Source organism: Nyctibius grandis, chromosome 5 (assembly GCF_013368605.1).
Source record: "Nyctibius grandis isolate bNycGra1 chromosome 5, bNycGra1.pri, whole genome shotgun sequence".
Lineage (NCBI taxonomy): Eukaryota > Metazoa > Chordata > Aves > Nyctibiiformes > Nyctibiidae > Nyctibius > Nyctibius grandis.
In genome coordinates this window covers 73,693,931-73,713,883 of record NC_090662.1, presented here as the reverse complement: position 1 = coordinate 73,713,883, position 19,953 = coordinate 73,693,931, and the positions used below count along the sequence as shown (strand labels likewise).

At 38.6% G+C, this 19,953-nt stretch overlaps 1 protein-coding gene across 7 annotated transcripts in view; it reads left to right on the top strand.

The window, feature by feature from the left end:
* Positions 1-19,953, top strand: part of MICAL3 (microtubule associated monooxygenase, calponin and LIM domain containing 3) — a 165,315-nt gene that overhangs the window by 64,421 nt on the left and 80,941 nt on the right. For 5 of the 7 annotated variants that reach the window (XM_068402370.1, XM_068402368.1, XM_068402369.1 and 2 more), the window contains exons 7-18: positions 483-583; positions 1,268-1,525; positions 2,111-2,226; positions 3,559-3,685; positions 4,199-4,292; positions 5,481-5,628; positions 6,875-7,071; positions 7,996-8,108; positions 8,564-8,626; positions 9,386-9,559; positions 10,675-10,767; positions 18,504-18,560. In XM_068402370.1, the coding sequence (XP_068258471.1) occupies positions 483-583; positions 1,268-1,525; positions 2,111-2,226; positions 3,559-3,685; positions 4,199-4,292; positions 5,481-5,628; positions 6,875-7,071; positions 7,996-8,108; positions 8,564-8,626; positions 9,386-9,559; positions 10,675-10,767; positions 18,504-18,560 (1,541 nt within the window). Of the gene's footprint in view, positions 1-482; positions 584-1,267; positions 1,526-2,110; positions 2,227-3,558; positions 3,686-4,198; positions 4,293-5,480; positions 5,629-6,874; positions 7,072-7,995; positions 8,109-8,563; positions 8,627-9,385; positions 9,560-10,674; positions 10,768-16,208; positions 16,305-18,503; positions 18,561-19,953 lie in introns of all 7 variants that reach the window. The other 2 variants (XM_068402372.1, XM_068402371.1) reach the window with 2 other exon arrangements.

Here is a 19,953-nt window from a genome sequence, read left to right as displayed (position 1 = left end):
GAACATTTTGTGCAAGGAAGTCAGTCATTGCTGTCTCTCTTTGAAATCTGACTTCCCCATTTTTACAGCTGTTCTATACAGCTGTACAAAGCAGATGTGTATCATTCAGATGTATGTCATTTTTGTTTAGAAGTGCAGAACTTATTTCCCTGAAGTTTTTCAGGAAATCTGAGCCCTAAATAGGAAAAGTCTGAATCCTGAGTTCAGTTTCCTGCGCTCCACATCTGAATGCAAACCTTGGAGTGATGATAAATATATTTTTCAAGAGAGGTAGCTATATGCAGGTGAAGTGTGCCGTTTGTGGTTTTGTTGAAGGTTCATATTTTAAAGTCATCAAAAGCATGGGAGAAAGCTGCTTGGCATTCTCTCTTTAAGGCTTTCTAACCACGTAGTTTCAATTTACTTTCTTCCAACAGAGCTCTTGTGTTACATGTAACATGTAACTTGTTCCTTCACTACCATGTCTTTTGTTCTGTCACAAGGTATTGACTTGGAGAACATTGTCTACTACAAAGATGATACACACTACTTTGTCATGACTGCCAAAAAACAGAGCTTGCTGGAAAAAGGAGTGATACGACATGTGGGTATTAACTTTTCCTACACTCTCTATGAACTAAGATTTTGGTACAGTTTGCTTTCAGTTTGCTGAAAGAAGGGAAACACTCATTTCTTTCACCATGTAATGTTTTTATACAGGTGTATTTTAAACTGCAAATATATGTGGTTAATGCCCTTCTGAAGTATTTTGGGCCATCAGAAGAGTTTTACAAGATCTGTCCTCTCCAAATTTGTATTCCTTTGTAGATTTGGGGGTTTCTTTCATGTTAAGATAAAATATGCTTAAAGAACCTTTGATAGCTTGGTTGAGCCTCCCTCATTTTATGGCAATGAAGCAGCGGGGAGTGAAGGAAGTATTGGAAATACATGTAATTCTGACAGAAGCTGATTTAAAAGTAGTTTGGCCACAAATGAGTAAATAAGGATCGGGGTCTTGTGCCTTTTGTCTGAAGTGTGTGAAGAGAAATGCTCAGAAGTTTCTTAGCCCTTTCACACTCAGAAATGCTAGTAGGACTGATTACTATTTGCAATAAAAAATTATGAATTTTCTCTTGGAAGCATAAACACAGATAGGAATGAAAGAAATTAGAGGGCAAACCTGTATCAGTGGATTTGTGGGAGTTTTAATGCCAACTATTGTATATACTAGTCTTAAAATAAACTTGTGGAATTGTCTATTTCACTTTCAATTTTCTCTTTTTGACAGGATTATGCTGACACGGAGTTATTACTCTCTCGGGAGAATGTGGACCAGGAAGCTCTGCTAAACTATGCCAGAGAAGCAGCTGACTTCTCCACTAATCAGCAGCTGCCATCACTGGACTTTGCCATCAATCACTATGGTCAGCCAGATGTGGCCATGTTTGACTTCACGTGCATGTATGCGTCAGAGAACGCAGCTCTAGTGCGAGAGCAGAATGGCCACCAGTTACTTGTGGCACTGGTTGGGGACAGTCTCTTAGAGGTTTGTGTTTTAAACTTATCACGTGTAAACAGTGAATTGAAGTGTAAGCACAAGCCATTGCACCCATCAGCGAAATATGCACTGCCTTTAACATAGTTACTATAAGGAAAGCTGCTGTTTATTATATAATTAAGTGGGAAGTTTGAAGGAAGGGTAGGAGTGTTGGGAAATGGCAATGATCTTGCTTAAGAAAATGTGTGCAGAGATATTTTTCTGAAGTTATGGCTGTCCCATCTGGTTCTTATTGGGACAATTAGATTCTCTACAGAAACTGCTGTAGGCCTGTTAATAATTAGCATTTTGTAGTTGGTTAAAAAGTACAGTCTTGAAGAGAAGCTGTTAAGGCATTCCAGGCTATGAATTGTTGTTGGAAATAAAGGAACGTTGGCTTTGGGGGAGCTCATAGGCAATTCACCATACATCTGGCTTCCTCTAGCCCAGTGGGAGTGCAGCTTTAAGCTAATTACCGAACTATAATTTCCCAGGAGATTACCATCTGAATATATTCTTGATATTTGTTTATTATTTTCCCTAACTGATGCTTTTCCTTTCTCTGCTTTTTTTTTTTGTAAACTATAATGTTAGCCATTTTGGCCAATGGGAACTGGAATAGCCAGGGGATTTTTGGCTGCAATGGACTCTGCTTGGATGGTACGAAGTTGGTCACTCGGAGCTAGTCCTTTGGAAGTTCTTGCAGAGAGGTAACAGAGAAAATGAATACACTTTCAGTTTTAATCTTATCCTCCAACATCTCATCATTCATTCCAGTTTCTTCTAGTACAAATATATAGACAGAATGGGAGATACAAATTCTCACAGTTTTTAGAGGATGCTTGTGGGTATAATTCAATCAAAGAAATAATTTCCTAAGGAGCTGATAAACTGAAATATATTTATAGAGGAGTAAGAAATGTTGCAGCTGTTCATGGTCCTAGTTTTAAAAGCAGATTAGATGAAGTCTTTTTTTTTGGTACTTAACTGATATGACATGGAGAAAGTCAGCCTGACTTACCATCACCAGCCTTGCAATAGCAAAGCAAATGAAGATGTAGGTGCCTTTAAAGTACCAGAGACAAAAAATCTTGCCACCCCCTATTATCTTGTAAATATCTTTTATGATTTTCTTTTAAGGAAGCTAAGACCTGCTCTTATTTTCTGTTCTCCTAAGTTGATCACTTTGTTTCATATAAGCCAAACAACATCTTGTGTTTCTTTGTAGTGTTGAGTTCTTGATGTTTTTATCATCTTTGGTTGACTGTTTTTTTGGTGACTCAGGTTGATATCTTAGAGATCAGAACTTGGGTAATTAAAAGATGGAGTAAGTGAAAGCAAGGTCTAATAGAACCTATTTTAAACCTAAGCAACTGCAGCTTCTGACCATCAGGAACTGCAGTAGTGTTTTAAAAATTGTGTAAATAGCACAATGGATATTTAAAGTTCCATTTGTTTGAATTTTAAAAAAGTGGTGAGCAGGATAATGTTGCAGTTGGAGCCAGACTTAGGTCACCTTTCCATTAGATGTTTGCAGACAGCAGTAGGAACTTCTTTGAGTCTTCTCTTCTGCACGCTGTACAAACCCAGTTCCCTTGGCCTCTCTTCACAGCCAAGTGCTCCAGTCCCCTTGGTGGCCCTGTTCCTGAGTCTCTCCAGTGTCTCGATGTCTTTCTTGTACTGGGGAACCCTTTCAGTTACACTTAATGTATTGTTTTCTTCCCTTCCCTTCTTTTGATTTCTGGAGTTGTATTAAATTGCACATTTTAATACATTTATATTGAAACTTAGCTATTCAGTGTTTGAAGTGGTTAGATTTCTGATCTGAATGTTTTTCTCTCCAGGACTGACTTAGCAGTATTAGTAGTAATGCATCTCTCAAAAAAAAACCACAAAACAAAACAAAACAAAAAAAAAACAACAAACCCAAAAAACCAAACACACAAACAAAAAAAACCCCACAACAACAAACCACAAAACCTGAAACAAACAAACAAACCAAAACAAAACGCAAAACTTCTTTTAAATTTTGTTTTCTTAAGGGAAAGCATTTATAGGCTACTGCCTCAGACCACCCCTGAGAATGTGAGTAAGAACTTCAGCCATTACAGCATTGATCCTGCCACCCGGTATCCCAATATCAACGTCAGCTTCTTGCGACCACAGCAGGTAACTGGACAAATGGTGCTTCTGAATGCTTGCGGTCTGCGTTGTCTTTCCTTAGGTGAAGCTACGCTAATATTTTGGAAACGGATAGTGACCTGATGTGGCAGTATAGCATGGAAGCAGTGAAAAGCAGATATATCAGTCAAGAGTAGACCTCTGTACTTCAACAAATTCCTGTTCAGGAATTTTTGCTTTTGACAGTTTTGACCTTGCTCTAATGATATGTGAAATCTATATGCGTGTGTGCATGCACGCACACATTTTCTTTGTAATAATCTAGTATAGCAGTCTGTCATTGCAATTTGGTATCCACTGAGCAGCAGCAGTCAGCTAGGCTGTTCAGCACTGACTAGCTATTCTTTGTTTTGGGGTTCTCGGACTAGAGATTTCTGCTACATAAGTGTACTTGTCTTCCTTTTTTGTGCCTTGGGATGGCTTCTTCTTGTCCTGCTTTTTCTGTATGGATCTTGGGTGCATGGCGTGTTGGTCATTTTAAATTTTTTTGTGTCATTTTAGGTACGCCACTTGTATAATAGAGGAGACTTGAAAGACATTCACCTGGAAATAGAGAACTTTGTGAACTCCAGGACACCAAAGCTGACTCGGAACGGTAGGCCTGGCTACTGCTCCTTTCCTTTTGGTATTCTGGGGCTAGATCAGTGCAGGACGTAGAGCAGCAAGACTCTAAAGTATTACTTAACCAATCTCTTCTGGTTTAGAGAAAGTATCCAGCAATTGTTTTGTCAATAGTCTGATTTTCCAGTTTTTCAAGTTTCAATTAACATCTAAATATATTTTTGTTTGCCTAATTTCCCTTGCTTTATAATGCTGTTATATTTCTAAGCGTATTTGCTTATGCAAGCATGTTTTTCACCTCCTTTATCCTATAACAATGTCCTTACTTAGAGTGCAGAAGCCTAGCCTCAATTCACTCTAACAGCAAACTCAGAATTCTTACAAACATAACAGAAGGTATTTCTTGTGCAGTCTTTCATGTTCATTCTTTCCTTTACTTAATCTCATCTCTTAGCTTAACTAAATGAAACCTCACTTTGCTTGCATTATTCTGAAAGTTAGATGCCTTGTGATAAGCATTTCAGTATCTGTCTACTTGTCCTGTACCCTGAGGGGTATGTTGAACTTTTCCTTTTGCACACCTTGCCTTTGGGTGTCCAGGTAGTGTTTGGGGATGCGCTGAATGGCGCTTTGCTGCTAAGCCTCCCTTTCACTGCTGAATACCTATGTAGTCTTTTGATTTGTTCTTTGGCCTGCAACCATGTCCCTTTAGGCTGTAATCTCATCAGATCTTGCAGTAAGGCAAGGTCAAAACAGGCCCGTGCTTTTAAAGGAAAGCTTTCAAGAGAAAAGATAAAGTTGAAGAAGTACATTTGTAGCTCTTCCATTAGAAATAGTATATCTGGGCTTTAGAGAGCGTTTGTGCTACTGTATATCCTTTTGATCATATTTAAAACAAGACTTTGTGACTGTTCTGTAATACCTGGGGCTCTTTTACAGGGGCTAAAGTGAAAATCCTGGCAAATTATAACTTAGATAATTACTTTTTATTAAATTAAAAATCCTTTCTTGAATCTGAAATAGAGAAGATAGTATTTAAAAAAAAAAACCACCAAAACAATAATTCTGTCCTGTATTGTTCATTGTAGAAGGAGCTTGTTTACATTTCAATTCTGTGATTCTACGTGAAGGTTTTATTTGTTGATTCATGGTTTTTATGTTGGTTTTAGAATTCATGAAAGAGATGTCATACATTTCTACTTTAAAATGTGATTTCTTACAGAGTCTGTAGCTCGCTCTAGTAAATTGCTCAGTTGGTGCCAGAGGCAGACCGATGGATATGCTGGTGTAAATGTGACAGATCTCACAATGTCATGGAAAAGTGGCCTAGCTTTGTGTGCCATTATCCACAGATACCGTCCAGACTTAATGTGAGTAACTGGCTGTTTTGAATAACTGGGAAGAGCAGTTAGTGATATTTGGAACTAATAGTATGGAACCGAGGCAATGCATTTGTGACATGGAGAAATGGATTGAAATGAATTCAATTAAACTTGATAGAAGCTAACGTATGGTGATTCACCAGCAGAGTGGAAGGTTATAATAGCATGATGAATATGAAGATGAATGTGTTGTCATTTTCCCTTCTGGATGATTTGACAGAATTAAGCTTCAAATTGGTACTGACTGGAAAGTATTGTTGACTGACAGCTCTTTTCTCTGTGAAGCTAGTCAGGCACAGTTCACAGCTTCAGTTAACTTTCTTATGAACAAGTCTCCACACAGCCCTTTATAAATCTCCTGTTTAACAGTAACTCTTTTTAAAGACTTTTAGGCTGCTCTTTTTTGAAGTAGTGACCCATAGTCTAAATAGAGACGTTGCTACTGTTTGTGCACTAAAGTGCTGATTGGATGAATGAGAGAGGCATCCTTTTACATGATGTATTGGGTAAAACAGTGCCCAGATTCTAGAATGGGAATACACTGGCTGGAAGAAGTAACAGGAGCAAAGACTCTGAAACTTTAATTGAAATCCGAAATGGCTTCAACTTCCCAAAGGCACATTAGAAAAATAAATGCTAGAGCTGTATTTAAAGACATAATCCAATGTAAAGAATGCTAAAAATTACTTGGTTATTCCCTTCCATGTGCACTGAATTACTTCTCTATTGGTGTATTCAAGCTAAGCTGAGCTACTCTGTTCAATAGCTGTATAGCTTGTGGAGAGTTCAGATAGCTTTTAAAATGGTTTATATAACTCTCTACAAACTATAGCTTTTTAGATAGTTTTTACATAGTTGTACAAGTTTGGAAAAAGCCAGCAGAACTAAAATATGGATCAGTCAAAAAAAAAGGACAAAAGGGAAGACTTAGTTTAGTTCCAAGCACACAAAAGAGTTTGCTTAGGGGAAAACAGTACAGTCTTCCAGCAAAGGAGGAAGTGAAGATATATTTCAGAGGATAATAAAGTTTTAAGAAGAAAAATCTGGGTTTGGCGGAGGAGGAGGAAAAATGAAAAAAAGAATACATTTGAGCCAAAGTTCACCATAATTAAGTAGCATCAAAGGTTGCTGGCAAATAAATTTGAGAGATTCAGAGGAGAGGTGGATCCCTGGGTTCTTTCATAAGACTAGTTTCTACTTGATTCAGTGCATGCTGTCTTTCTGCCCTTTGTAGAGACTTTGATTCTTTGGATGAGCACAATGTAGAGAAGAATAACCAGCTGGCCTTTGACATTGCTGAAAAAGAGTTTGGAATATCTCCCATTATGACTGGAAAGGAAATGGCATCTGTCGGAGAGCCAGATAAGCTGTCAATGGTGATGTACCTCACACAGTTCTATGAGATGTTCAAAGACACCATCCCTTCTAGCGGTAAGGAGTTTAGGGCAGGTTTCTCAGATTTAAAGACAGCTTCAGGATGAATGTGCATGCTTCAGTTTTCTTCATGCTTCTTCTGCATAAGCTCATACTAGTCACTCACTAACTTTACATTACAAAAATTGACTTCTTTTTGGTGATGATAAAGACCATGTTAGCAGCATCGGGAGAAAAAAAAAATGAGTTAATACAAAATGATATTTTCAAAATAATGTCCTGAAAAATTCTAAACTCACTTCAGCACTACTAGATAACTTTTCTGCTTTCTTGCTGTCATTAGGGGTTTATCTGTCTTGGCTAATGTGAGGTGCCTTGCTAGTAGTTTTTCAGTAGGTGATTTCAAAATGCTGGCCAACTTTTATATCTATTTGCCATCCATGAAAGGCGAGAGTAATTTCAAGCCAATGAGGAATGAAAGATCTTTGATAAGAACAGAAAGATGTAGTTGCCTAGCACAAATCAATATGGCCTACCTTTAAATATTAATAACGTTGTTATAGCAGTTTCTTTATTACTGATGATCTTAATTCAAATCTATCATTCTGGTGGGAAAAAATTGTATTTAATAGCCTTTTAAAACTGTAGCGTGTATCAAGTATTATTTCCAAAACTCTGAACTCTTCTTAAGAATACTGATGATCATGATGCTCTTTAAATATGAAAGTAAAATCAGTAAACAAACACAGTATTTATTCTGGGAGGTTATAAACCCTGAAAGGAGAATTGATTTTGGCAAAATGCAAAAGTAGAGTAGCTGAGAAAGGTATTCATTCTGGACATTGCAGTAATTTTTTACAGAGAATTTAAGAAAGAGTTTTATGTTTAAAAAAAATCCGAGTCCTTCAGTTGTGTATTTAATAATAGCACCACAGAAATAATTTCTTGGCATTCCCTTGTCCTACCTGTTTTTGCTAACAGATAGTTTAGACCTGAATGCAGAAGAGAAAGCTGCCCTTATTGCCAGTACCAAATCACCAATCTCTTTTCTCAGTAAACTGGGACAAAGCATCTCTCGGAAACGCACTCCAAAGGTAACCATACCACAGACTTGTTAATACTTGTGTCTGTTAGGCTGCTGTCAAACTAGGTGGTACTAAAAATGTATGTGTAAGTGTGTATCTGCTATGTCTTTACAAAGACCATATGTTCATCAGCTCCTGACATGGGACAATATGTGACATAACTGCAGAATTACATGCATAATATGTACTCTTAATTAGTGGTATATTTCAGTCTTAAAATCCTAGCTTTGTAGTAGTATTTGGGATATATTTTGTATTGGAACATAATGGGTTGCTCAGTTCCCAGTTAGCTGAAAGTGTTGAAGAATGTCCAATTTGAAGGTAAGAATCCTCTTAAACAAATGGAGAATGAGCCCAGTTGTGTTGCAAAGCTTATTTATGTGCACTGATGACATTTATTTCAAGACAGAAGGATATGAGAATCCTTATATTTGGGTTTTTTTTCCTCCTCCTTCCATTTTCAGGACAAAAAAGAAAAGGAACTGGATGGTGCAGGAAAGAGGAGAAAAACCAGCCAATCTGAGGATGTAAGTATTAAAGTGAGGAAGTGAGGAAGGTGTCAGGGAGACAAACCTGTGGTAGGTTCATCATTCCCACTTCAGTCCTTTCATTTTCTATATCCAGGCAGAGTTTATATAAGATTTTTTTTAGATAAAAATTAATTATTCTTCTGAGGTTACGCTCTGTCGTAGCTACAGTGCAAATATTTTACTGATGCTTATGAAAGGATAGTACACAACAAATGAAATGTTGCAATTCCCTCATGTTCTATTTTTACTGCAGTTTACTTTGATTTGTTGAGGACACCAAGAATAAAACTTTTAGTTTAGTAAGTTTAGTTTAGTAAAGTCATGCAGTATAGTCAGAATTTTCATTCATATTTAAACTTTAGCCTTGGTTAGTGCAAAAAGCATGCATTTCTAGTATGCCCCATGAGTCAGTCCTTCACTTGAAATGTTTATAGACAAATAGGTACAAGTGAGTTAAAATTTAGTGCTTTAAGTTGTCAGTGAAGGTTTGAAGATAGTCCTTTGCTTTATGTCAGTGGGTTCATGGGAGTGTTTCAACTGTGGTCTCTTTGATAGGTAAGTGTATCATATAAGGTTGAAAAGATAAGTAAAGTTTAACAGAACTTTTGATGACATGCCAAAGGAAAATAAAACATGAGCTTTCAAGTGCAGACTATTTGATTTGTTTTGGTGTTAGAAACCTATCACAGCAAAGGGGTGGAGAGGAAAAGGTGATCTGGTTGCATCTTGTTAAATTTTGGTATCGCTGATTGTTAGGAGGACATCCCACGAAGCTACAGAGAAGAAAGGCCCACACTGGTGAGCGCCTTGACAGAGAGGAGAATTGATGCTGCCATTGGGAATCAGAACAAAGTCAAGTCTATGGCAACCCAGCTATTGGCCAAGTTTGAGGAGAATGCACCAGTGCAGTCCTCAAGCTTACGAAGACAGGTAGGAGATGGATAATAAACCCCTTTATTTTGGATTGATGAAGGAAAATCATGAATAATAACATGCATTCCTTGAGATGGGATGCTAGTGGTGCTAGCACTAGGGAGAGTGCTAGGGAAAAGTGAAGCTTACTCAAAAGAGGAAAAATTTTAAATTTAGGAGTATGGGACAGAGAAGAACTTCCTCATAAAAGTCTATTTCCCTGTTACTGCCCGTATTATGTTATGTAATCTCTTTCAAAAACATCTTATTAGCAATTATGTTTCTTTTATAACTATATTGCTGTTGAAAAGCTTTCCAGGAACATCCAATTTCTAATGTTTAAGAACTATCATTTGATTTCTGATTTGAACTTTGTCATGACAGGTTATATCTCTTTGTTCTTGTGACCTGTGGTTAAGCTTTTTATATGTGTGTAAGTAAGTGCAGCAGATAAATGCCTGGGAGTTTCTTTGCAATCGGGGTATTTGTGTCAGTCCAAGTGAGGCTTTTCTGATGACTGCTGGTTATTCAGGATGGTATCTGAACTACTGCAACTGCAGGGTAGTTGTCTCTGAAATTAGATTGAGTCACTTCAAGCTACTGCTAGCAGTGCAGTGTCAGCAGTATAAGGCTCAGTGTGGTTTTAAGTGCCCGAGTTCTTGCTCTGCTGCATAGTCTGTCTTCATAGCTTGTGCCAAGCTCTGTGCTGCCATGGCCAGATTGTGAGTGGGACCTGACCTAGCTACTTTAAAGCTAGGTCAAGTATGTCTATGCTACACTGCACACCAGTGTTAGTAGTGTAACATAATCTCAAAATGGTGACGTTTATCCCACTCTTTACCAATCAAATGTTTCCTCAGCCACTACATATTGGCTGGAATAACCAGGATGATTTGAAGGAACAATAAAAATAAAGGGAAGGTCCAAAAACATATGCAGTTTCCCATTTTTGGATGTTTTTTCCCTTTTTATATTTTACTTGCTAAAAGAATTCTCCCCTACCATATTTTTTTTTTCTTAAATGTTTGTCTGTCTTGTTCTGTATCCCATTCCTTTGGCTTTCTTTGAGTTTCCTTTACTATTTTATCTTTCCTCCTTGGTCCCAACCCACTTTCCCTACAACCTGCATGCAGCAACCTGTCCTGCCTTATCAAGAACGTGTTCACAACCAACCATCCAGCAGACGAGATCAGGGCCGTCTTGCTCCCATACCCCAGTGGAAACAGGTAAAGAAACTAATAAGAATACAATGTATTGACTGCACCCAACACCAGCTATCACTGTCCTGTTTTTAAACCAGTCCTTTTCTTGCACCTTGTGTGAGTCCATTATTTTAAATAATTTAACTTTTAGTGAATAAAATCAACATCTGCCTGTGGTAATGATGCATGGTTTCATGTTTCAAAAGTACTTAGTCACATTTTCCCTGCCCTCTTATGCTAGTTTTAACTTCCCAGGGCTTCAGTGGATGTTTTGGCAGAAATCTTGCCTACAGATGCAACCTAGTGTAGACATTTTATCATCCAGATTTATTTCTAGGTTTTTCTGTTAGAAAAAAATTGAAAATATGTAAGCAATTATTGCAACCAATGAGGTTAAAGGTGTCATGCCATCTATGATATTAAAGCTCTTCCTTAGTATAAATTGTAAAATCGGTTATCAGTTTTACAGTTTTATCAGTTTAACATGTGAAATCTTACGTGTTCTGCACTTACAGGACACTTTACTATGGTTTCCTTTTCTCTATGACAAACGTAGCTGTCCTTGCCAACTTCTCACATTCATTTCATTGCAGATTCCCATATTACTGTGAATTAAGTAAATGTTAGGTTTTCTGCCATGGAGGGTGTCAGAATAGGGACCAACAGCAGAAAAATCAGCAGGTATCAAATTTTATTTTTTCTTGTGTGTTTTGGCCCAGTGTCATTAGCAGTGTTTTTCTTTCAGCAGTGCACTTTGAAAAGCAAGGCTCGTGACAGACAGTCTTTTCAGGCAGATAGGGATACTTATCTCACTGGTTTCCTTTGCTTCCACTGTTTCCCTGAGCAAATGGCCTCCTCATGTTTCTGAGAGTGCTGAGATACATTTTTCTGGCATAATTTAGAGAAACATCTGCTTCTTTCTGGTTGCAGTTTAATCAGAGCATACTTTGGAGTCTAGGGGAAGAAGACGACACTAGTTTGGAGATTCACTGTTCTGCATGTTTATGGATTCATGAACTTCATGTTCAAGGCATTCAACACAATTAGTGCTGCATGCCATAACCAGTGCCATGTTCTAGAAGATTTCGCTCCAAGAAAGAAGACCTAAACCGGGGGAACTGTGGTCAGTAGGACTGTCAAGAGTGTGTTAAAAATATGTCAACATGTTTAGGTTTCCTTGCTCAGTGTTTTTTCTTCTACATTGTCTCATCAAAATCTTTGTTTTAGGCTAATGAGCACTTTCAGGTAGATACACACCATCCATGATTAAAGCAGATTTCATTTTTTAAGAATAATTCCTAGGTAAAGGGGGAGAATCCAAAGAACTGATGCAGAAGAACATAATGTGGCTGTACAATATTAAGTCAGTTGATAAGCACTGCTTATGTTACCCCACAAAAAAAAAAGGAAGACAACCAATGCAGTCCAGTTCGTCTCTGTTCAGAAGGATGAAGATTTGTGCTGGGTTCAGAATGATGATGATTTGTGTTTTAGCACTTGGAGAAGATCACATCCCTGCAGCCTTGAGATTTGTATTTGAACCTGCTATTGAAACTTTGTGAAGGCTTTATAATTAAGCCTTTATGGTGAAACACAAAAGTTCATGTTGTCATCCTTTTGTAATTGATCAAAAAAAGGACAAACTTTTGTTTCCTGCTTTTATGGTGAGGATTTTCTTCTCACCTGAGAGCAGTTTGTTGTTGGTTTTGTTCTTGTTTTTGCTTGCACTACCTGATTTAAAAAAAAAGGTGGGGGGGGAATCCTTCTGATCTCCCTCAACATTGATAGCATCTCCATATAGGCAGCAACGTAGGGGCAGATCTTTGAAAAAATCTTTCTGTATCAATTGTGCTTTCAGAGAACTTAACATTGTTTTATTCAACATTGACATTGATTGCCTTGTGTGGATGATTTACCTCTCAAGATTACAGCTAGAAATGATCTTTCCTTGATAGGCTTTACTGCGTCAACAAAAGATGGTTGGTTCTTGGGTCCAGGCTTCATGCTGGATTTTTCAGTGCTTTTCATCTGACAATTGAAATGGAGAAGAATAAAACTGGGTCTCAAGGATGCAAAATCTGCAGGATACAGTAAGATCAAAGAAACAATTGATAGCAGTCCCTATTTCAAAGGTTCCTTATTACTTGCCTGGGGAAGTCAAGAACAAAAGTTGTCTCCATTCAAAAGCTATGGGGGTATACAGAATCATTTATTCTTGACTGATCAGAGATCAGGTGAGGCAGAAAGCCATCTACTGAGCCAAGCAGCCAGCTTTGCCAAGCTTGGACAGAAATCCATCCTGCAGGAAGTTGTTGCTGAAGCAGTGCTTCAGCTGGCTGCTGAGATTCCTAATTCTCGTTACTTAGGCACGCAGAATCTGATAGCTGTTAGACTGTGTGTTACTACGGTACTGAAACAGCTTTCCACTGTGACATTGGGCACTCTAGCTATAAAGCTGTTTCCTGGGGCACAGATTGCTAACGGTGGAGTTAGTGTGGGGTATACCAGTAGATGTTACTGGACATACTGTAAAGGATTAGTATTGCTCCTGACAAGCTCTTTAGGGAGGATGTATGTTTACTGGAAAGAGTTCATGGAGCTATGGGAAAGGGTTGTCTTGTTTGGCACAGGTGTTGGAGTTTGTAAGCAGAAACTTCTGTCAGTGACTGTATATAAGATATATCACATAGTGAATACCTTCTACTGAAGAGTCCTTTGAAGAGGAGCAAAACAGTTCGTAAGGGGTCAAAGAGGTGACATGTTATTCGGGGAAACCACGAGTTGTCTGGTGTTCTTGCCAGTAGGCAGAATGAACTTGAGGTCCTCAGGAGTCTTTGGAAGAAGGAAAGTTTTGCGTCTTGTGTTTGATAGGTTTGGTCCTGCATCTTGGAAACTGCATGGAAGAGGAAAGCATACTGCAAAAGCATAAGAGTGATTGCAGGGGAGAAAACACACAGTTGCAAAGGATGTGGTCTGGGTTGGACCCTCAGTTTTGATGGAAAACTTATATATGCCTTGGGCTATTGCCTGCCAGTGTCTGTCAGATGGACTTCCTTAGCTGTACTTGCTTATCAGTTTGTCTAGAGTCTTGCTGTGCCCTCGAGTTAAGCGTTACAAGGCCAGCAGTTCCAATGAGTTTGTAAGGCAGACCGTCTCTGTGTCTGTTGTACGGGTGGGGTAGGGGTGGATTGCAAAAACAGGATTCCTAGAAAGAGTGAAATCCTGGCAGAGTCTATTCTGAAGCAGTCTTTACTTTTGTCACAAAACCGCTAATGCTATCTCTCTTGGAAAGGGAAAACCTTCAAAAGATCAACCAGGTCAAAAACCTCACTGATCTGCTTGCAGCCTTCTGTGTTTTCCTCATGAATTGGATTACGAAGTTTGCTTTATTGAGCTACACTTTGAGAATGTTGACATGTGTTGTCAAAATTGGGTTCGTGCTATTATGAGCACCTCAGCAGCAGCTAGTAATGAATGAAGATACTGCTAAGTGTATGTGTGCACTGGAAATGTGTGTAATTTTATATGTGATGGTAATATCTCCTAAAAAAAAAAATGGATTGTGTTTCATGGTGTGGTGGTTATCTCCTCAAATGAATGCCTACTTGTATAAAAACATCTTTGATGGTGTGTTCTATTGCTTTCCAAGCCATTTTGGCTGCTTTTGGGAAAGGGGATCTCATCAGGGATCAGGAAGCCATTGAAAAGCCATGTGGTCTATCCAGAACAGGATCTGACTGTTTGGGTATGGTATGGGAGACGAGCCTTTTAAACTGAATTTTGTCCTGACTTTACAGACACTCAGCTTATGGCCTTCAGCAGTTTTCTGCTATAGTTTCATAGGTCTTCTAACAGCAACAAGGTATGTGTATAATACATAAGCTTAAATCACTGATGTGTGCAAAGATGCTTGTAAGATGGAGATCACATCTTTTGGTGCAAATCTTTTCTGTCTCTGGAGGTCTGATGCTTGTTCTTTTGAGATAGTCCCCTGAAGTGTGATAAAGGTGCAACAGTACAAACTCTTTTCAGTAATTCTGTTGGAACTGTGGTTTTTGAAGATGTATAATGACTAACTGAGATGACCACAGTCAGCAGGAGCTGAAATCTTAACTAAAAAGAACTTACAACACCAATGATTTCTGCAAATATTGTTTTTCCTACTTAATTTCTTATTTAAATCTGTTGATAGATCTTTCCTCTTTCCTATAGCCATCTTTGTCTTTGCATACTCAGAAATGCATCCTACTGGAGGACTGAACATGTACTACATACACCTGTACAATGTTATATTCTGAGATCTGCCCTGGAAAAATAGACAAGTTTGTGAAAATGTTGAAATTTGAAATGCAAACTCAGCCGTGATCAGATGAAAGTACATGAACAGCTGTAGCAGTTGAAAATGTTATCATCCTTTCAGCTAGAAATCAGTGACTTCACTGCTGAGCCTTTTGAAACAGCATATAAATGTTTCTCATCCACTTCAGTGCAAAGTCATGTGCTTTAGTTTAAGCTGCTTGTAGCATCTGTTTGAATTAGAAGAGTTGATTAAAGGAGGAGAACACCCAAACAGATGTTAGTGCCAGCTCAGCTGTAAAAGCGATAAAGAACATCTGTAATATCTTTAAACAGGGTGCTGTTTCTTTGGAGGCTATCTAATAGTGGCTTTGGATACACACCTTTTTTTTTCACAGTGCAACAATTTCCAGATATGCTTTAGTGAGAACTCAAAAGAAAAGGAAAAATCAGGCAAAAGATACATTAATAATCAAGAAGTGGTGGAGAAAAGACTGTACATAGTAAGGAGGTACAGAACTAGAAAGGCATGTTTTCTGGCATATTAAAATGAGGATATGTATGTGCATTGTATAATATTCAGACTATTAGATACAGCTACATCTTAGCTATAAAACAGCTGTATTTCTGTTCTAGTAGAATGGCGGAGTACAGTTTAACTTGCCCGAGATGGTTTAGTATCTGTAAGTTAAAGAGGAGGGATCTGAAGTTGAGAACAGAATGCTGTGACTTGAGTTGTATTGCTGATGAACTGCAAGCAAGAGTAATTAGGTCAACAGGATGGGTATCTTTAAACACTGCAAGGCACAGCAATAAGTAATTTTTCATGAAGCAAAGAGAGCAGTCCAGCTGTGCGATGGAGAGTTCCAAGTTGTACCTTTCACTGATTGTAAGACCGTGAGTCAGAAACTCAACCGATGATTGATATAAGTACATGTTGGCTGCCCCTACAGGTCAAATGGACCTGTAATCGTGTGGCTATGGGTGAAAAACGTCAGTCTTTCAGCTTCAAATAAAATGTGGCTTTATGTCATTCATGAGAGGTGTGAGCTTAGGATCATGGTCTCTCAGTTCATGTGTTCTGACCTGTCTCACCAAAGCCAATGGTAATGCTTTCTCTTTTCTACCATTATTATGATTTTTTTTCTTTTTCTGTTTTAAAAACAAAGCTGAGGAATAGAGAACGTTCTCGGACCTGCCCCAAAAAAGTGATCATGCTCTCTTCTTCCACTCCACCACCTTCTCCACCGTACCCCAGGCAGCAGGTGATTTCCTCTGCATGCTCTGTCCCGCTCTCTTCATTACTACTTGTACAAGTGACTAGATCAGTTACCAGATATCCCATTTACAAATGGATTTCCAAGTTTCTTTTTCCAGATGGTGACAGGGCTTCTTCAGCCTCTTAGATTAGAAACACAGGTTGGCATTAGCTCACCAGAAGTGTGATTATGATGATTATCTGATGCACTGGAGACTCTGAGATTTTACTGTAGGGTAATTTGTAATTACAGTAGCCTTTTCCAGTTTTGAGTTGCAGCAAAATAGAAATTACATGTTTGGAGTAGTGCAGGGAAAGAAAATGCAACTTTTCTCTATCTCCACTCTTCATTTAAACAACTGTGAACGAAAATTTGCCCTTGTATTCATGAAAGTCTCTCAGGATTATTTGTATGCAGTGCCTTTTTAGAGTGTTGTAGTGGCCTGCATGTGTCCAGTGTGGTCTTTGTTTCCCCCACACTCAAGCCTTTGTCTCACAAGAGTTTGTGTTCAATCTGTCTGAGTTTAAATTTGGAGCAGTGAGAGCTGTTCTGAACAGAGTGTATAAATGTGCATCTGTATGTTTGTGCACGTTTGTTGTCCTTCTAGTTAAATATTACCGGAAATCCTTTAGTATTTGTGTCTTGTTGTACATAGTCATCATGCTTTATTGAGTTGTATCTTTTTTTAATTTTTATTTCATTTTCCTACTGCAGTAATAAATTCTACTCCTCCCTGATCAACCCTGAACTAACCTCGAGGTGATAAAAAGACAGCTGCAGTTCCATAGACCTCCCTTAACTTTAATAGGAATTGTATAAATAAATTTCCCCATAGGTGGAAAATGTTTCTTTGCTGAATACTTGTATGCCTATAAACTCTGTAAAGGCATGTTACCTTTCAGCAGAGTAGACAAGGCTTATTCTTGGACATAAAGTTTGACTTGCCTTATTGCTGTGATTTCTCAGAGTGTTGTTATATGTTATATTTATTCTGGTCTAATTATTGTCAGCCTCTGGAGCACACATTCTCCACTGCCTCTCTGGTGTCTGCATCTGCAAGATAGATCAGGTTTGCTTGCTGATCTGATTTGAAACTGTCTTAACAAAAAAGTGGTTAGTTTTCTGGCACACCGTGGGCAGCATGGTGCAAGAAAGGATACAGGAATGGATGTGTAGGTAGAATGGGTGGGGAAAGCCCTTCTCATTAGCAAAACCCACCTTTAAACTGAATTAAGTGCACTATTATCAGATGATGTGATAGCTAGCAGCCTTCCTCTTGTCAACATCTTTTGAAAAATTTGACAGATACATTTTATGAGAGAAGAAAGGTTTTCCCTATGCTTACAGATAGAGGAACTAAGGCAGTTAAATGCTGAGTTTTACTTCTTAATCTATGGTGTGGGATTAATTTTCCATGTAGAGAAACTGGCTTTCAGTCACGAGGGACCCCTTAGCTCTGTGTTTTCCCTCCTTGGCTTCTCCAAGTGTTTTTCTCCTGTGTCTTTTTCATTACCTAGTTCAGTCATGAGAGCCAGCTACTGCTGGGTCCATGTGTACTTTGACCACTTTCTATGTTGTGTCCTGTAGGAAACTTTTTTTGCATGTCTTCTTGCTCAAACAAATAATAAAAAAAAATTTGGTTTCTTCCTTTCAACTCTGAGGAATTTTTACCCCCTGTGCTACAGAACTGATCTGTTAGATTCAGTTGAGAGGGGTCTGCTTTTGGAGACATTCTTTTTTCCTTAGCAATGATTTCTTTTCCTGAAATTGTCTTGACCCAGGCCTCATAGCAAGTCAGATGGATCTATGTCCTTGTTACACTGATGTCTTTTAAAACCTGTACCTCTGCGCTTCTAATACATTCATTCTGCCACTCCTTTTAAACTTCCATTTCCTTTCTTTGATCTAACATCACAGTATGAGTTATATTGAGTGTCTTACCATCTTTATTGTACTAATTTCATTACATTGTGGTACTATATTGTGGTTTATTGACCTAATATGGACATATACAGACTGTTTTTTAAAATTTTCCTTACAGGATCCAAGTTATTATTGCCATTTTTAAAATATTCTTCTTAATAAACTGTTCTGCTATCATTATAGCCTCTTTTCTGCCTGCATTGTAAGAAAAATCAGATGAAGTGTGTTTTGACTAGGAAGTTGGTCTGTGGTTGTTATTAAGCTCATAATTTTTGCCTGCAGAGAAACAGGGAACCTGATGCCGACTGTTCCGGGGAGCAGAGTCCCAGACAGGAGAGGGTAAAGAGCATGAACAAATGGCATGGATGCTGATGACACAAGGCTGTGGTGGATGTGTGTGATACAGAGAGCAAATGTACTGGGTAGTGAAACACACTTATCCTAATGCTGCTGTTAACACACTGGAACTGCTGAGAGTCAATTAAGAGTGATTATTTCTGTGTGATACCCACATAAACGCATAACAAGCCTTCATCAACAGTTTGCTATATGTTTTTATTTTGCCATAGATCTAGCACTTAAGCTCTTCCCATTCTTCTTTTTCTCTTACACGTCTTTACTGAAGTATGCTGTGGCTGTAGCAGAACAAGAAGAGTTATGTTTTGTGCTAATTCATGCGAACATGGTTGCATTGTTTCCACTGCTTGCTTTCTGGATGGTTAAACAAGTGGCATTCCATCCTGCCTCCTACAGGCCAAAGTAAAAGGAAAAATGATGAAGCATTATTTAGCATAGAGACTTTGAAGCCTTCTTAACAATGAAATATTCAACAGTCTGTCTGAATGGCTCAGTATTATACAGAAGTATGGGAAAAGAAAAGATAGGCACTTGGTTGATTTGAATTCATATTGACAAATTAATTGACATTCCAGTAAAGGCTTTGAATGAATTAAGTCATAAGTGGTAGCCAACTATAAAACTGTTGCAACTTCCAGAATGTGTTCTAACAAAAGACTCTTGTGGGCAGAAAGTTTCCTGACAGGCAGTAGAAAATGAATAAGCGTGTGTCTGCAGTGACACAGAAGCCCACAGCTTTATAATAGGCCCTAGTTTTAGTGAAAATGATCTAGTAGGAAGGAGTAGGTGGAACTGAAAGCAGCTGAAAGCAGAGAGTATTCTTAATGCATCTGAATGGGAAAAGTGTTTCTTGTAAATTGAGTGTGAATCCTTTGAACTCTACAAAAAAATTAGTTGAAGGCTGTGTGATATTGCAGGTGATACTCTTGTCCTGTACAGCAGGCCACAAGCCAGGTCTTTTTTCAGTGTCACTAAGCACGCCACACAACAGTCTTAAGAAGATTGATATGAAAGACCAGAATAGCAGAGGTGTCAAATATTGTGCCTGGGATGTGTTGACGTCTAGCGGAGTCCCTCAAGGGCCGGTTCTGGGACCAGTTCTATTCAATATATTCATTAATGACTTGGATGAGGGAATAGGGTGCACTGTCAGCAAGTTCGCTGATGACACAAAACTGGGAGGAGTGGCTGATGTGCCGGAAGGCTGCGCAGCCATTCAGAGAGACCTGGACAGGCTGGAGAGTTGGGCAGGGAGAAATTTAATGAAATATAACAAGGGCAAGTGTAGAGTCCTGCATCTGGGCAAGAACAACCCCATGTACCAGTACAAGTTGGGGACAGAGCTGTTGGAGACCAGCGTAGGGGAAAGGGACCT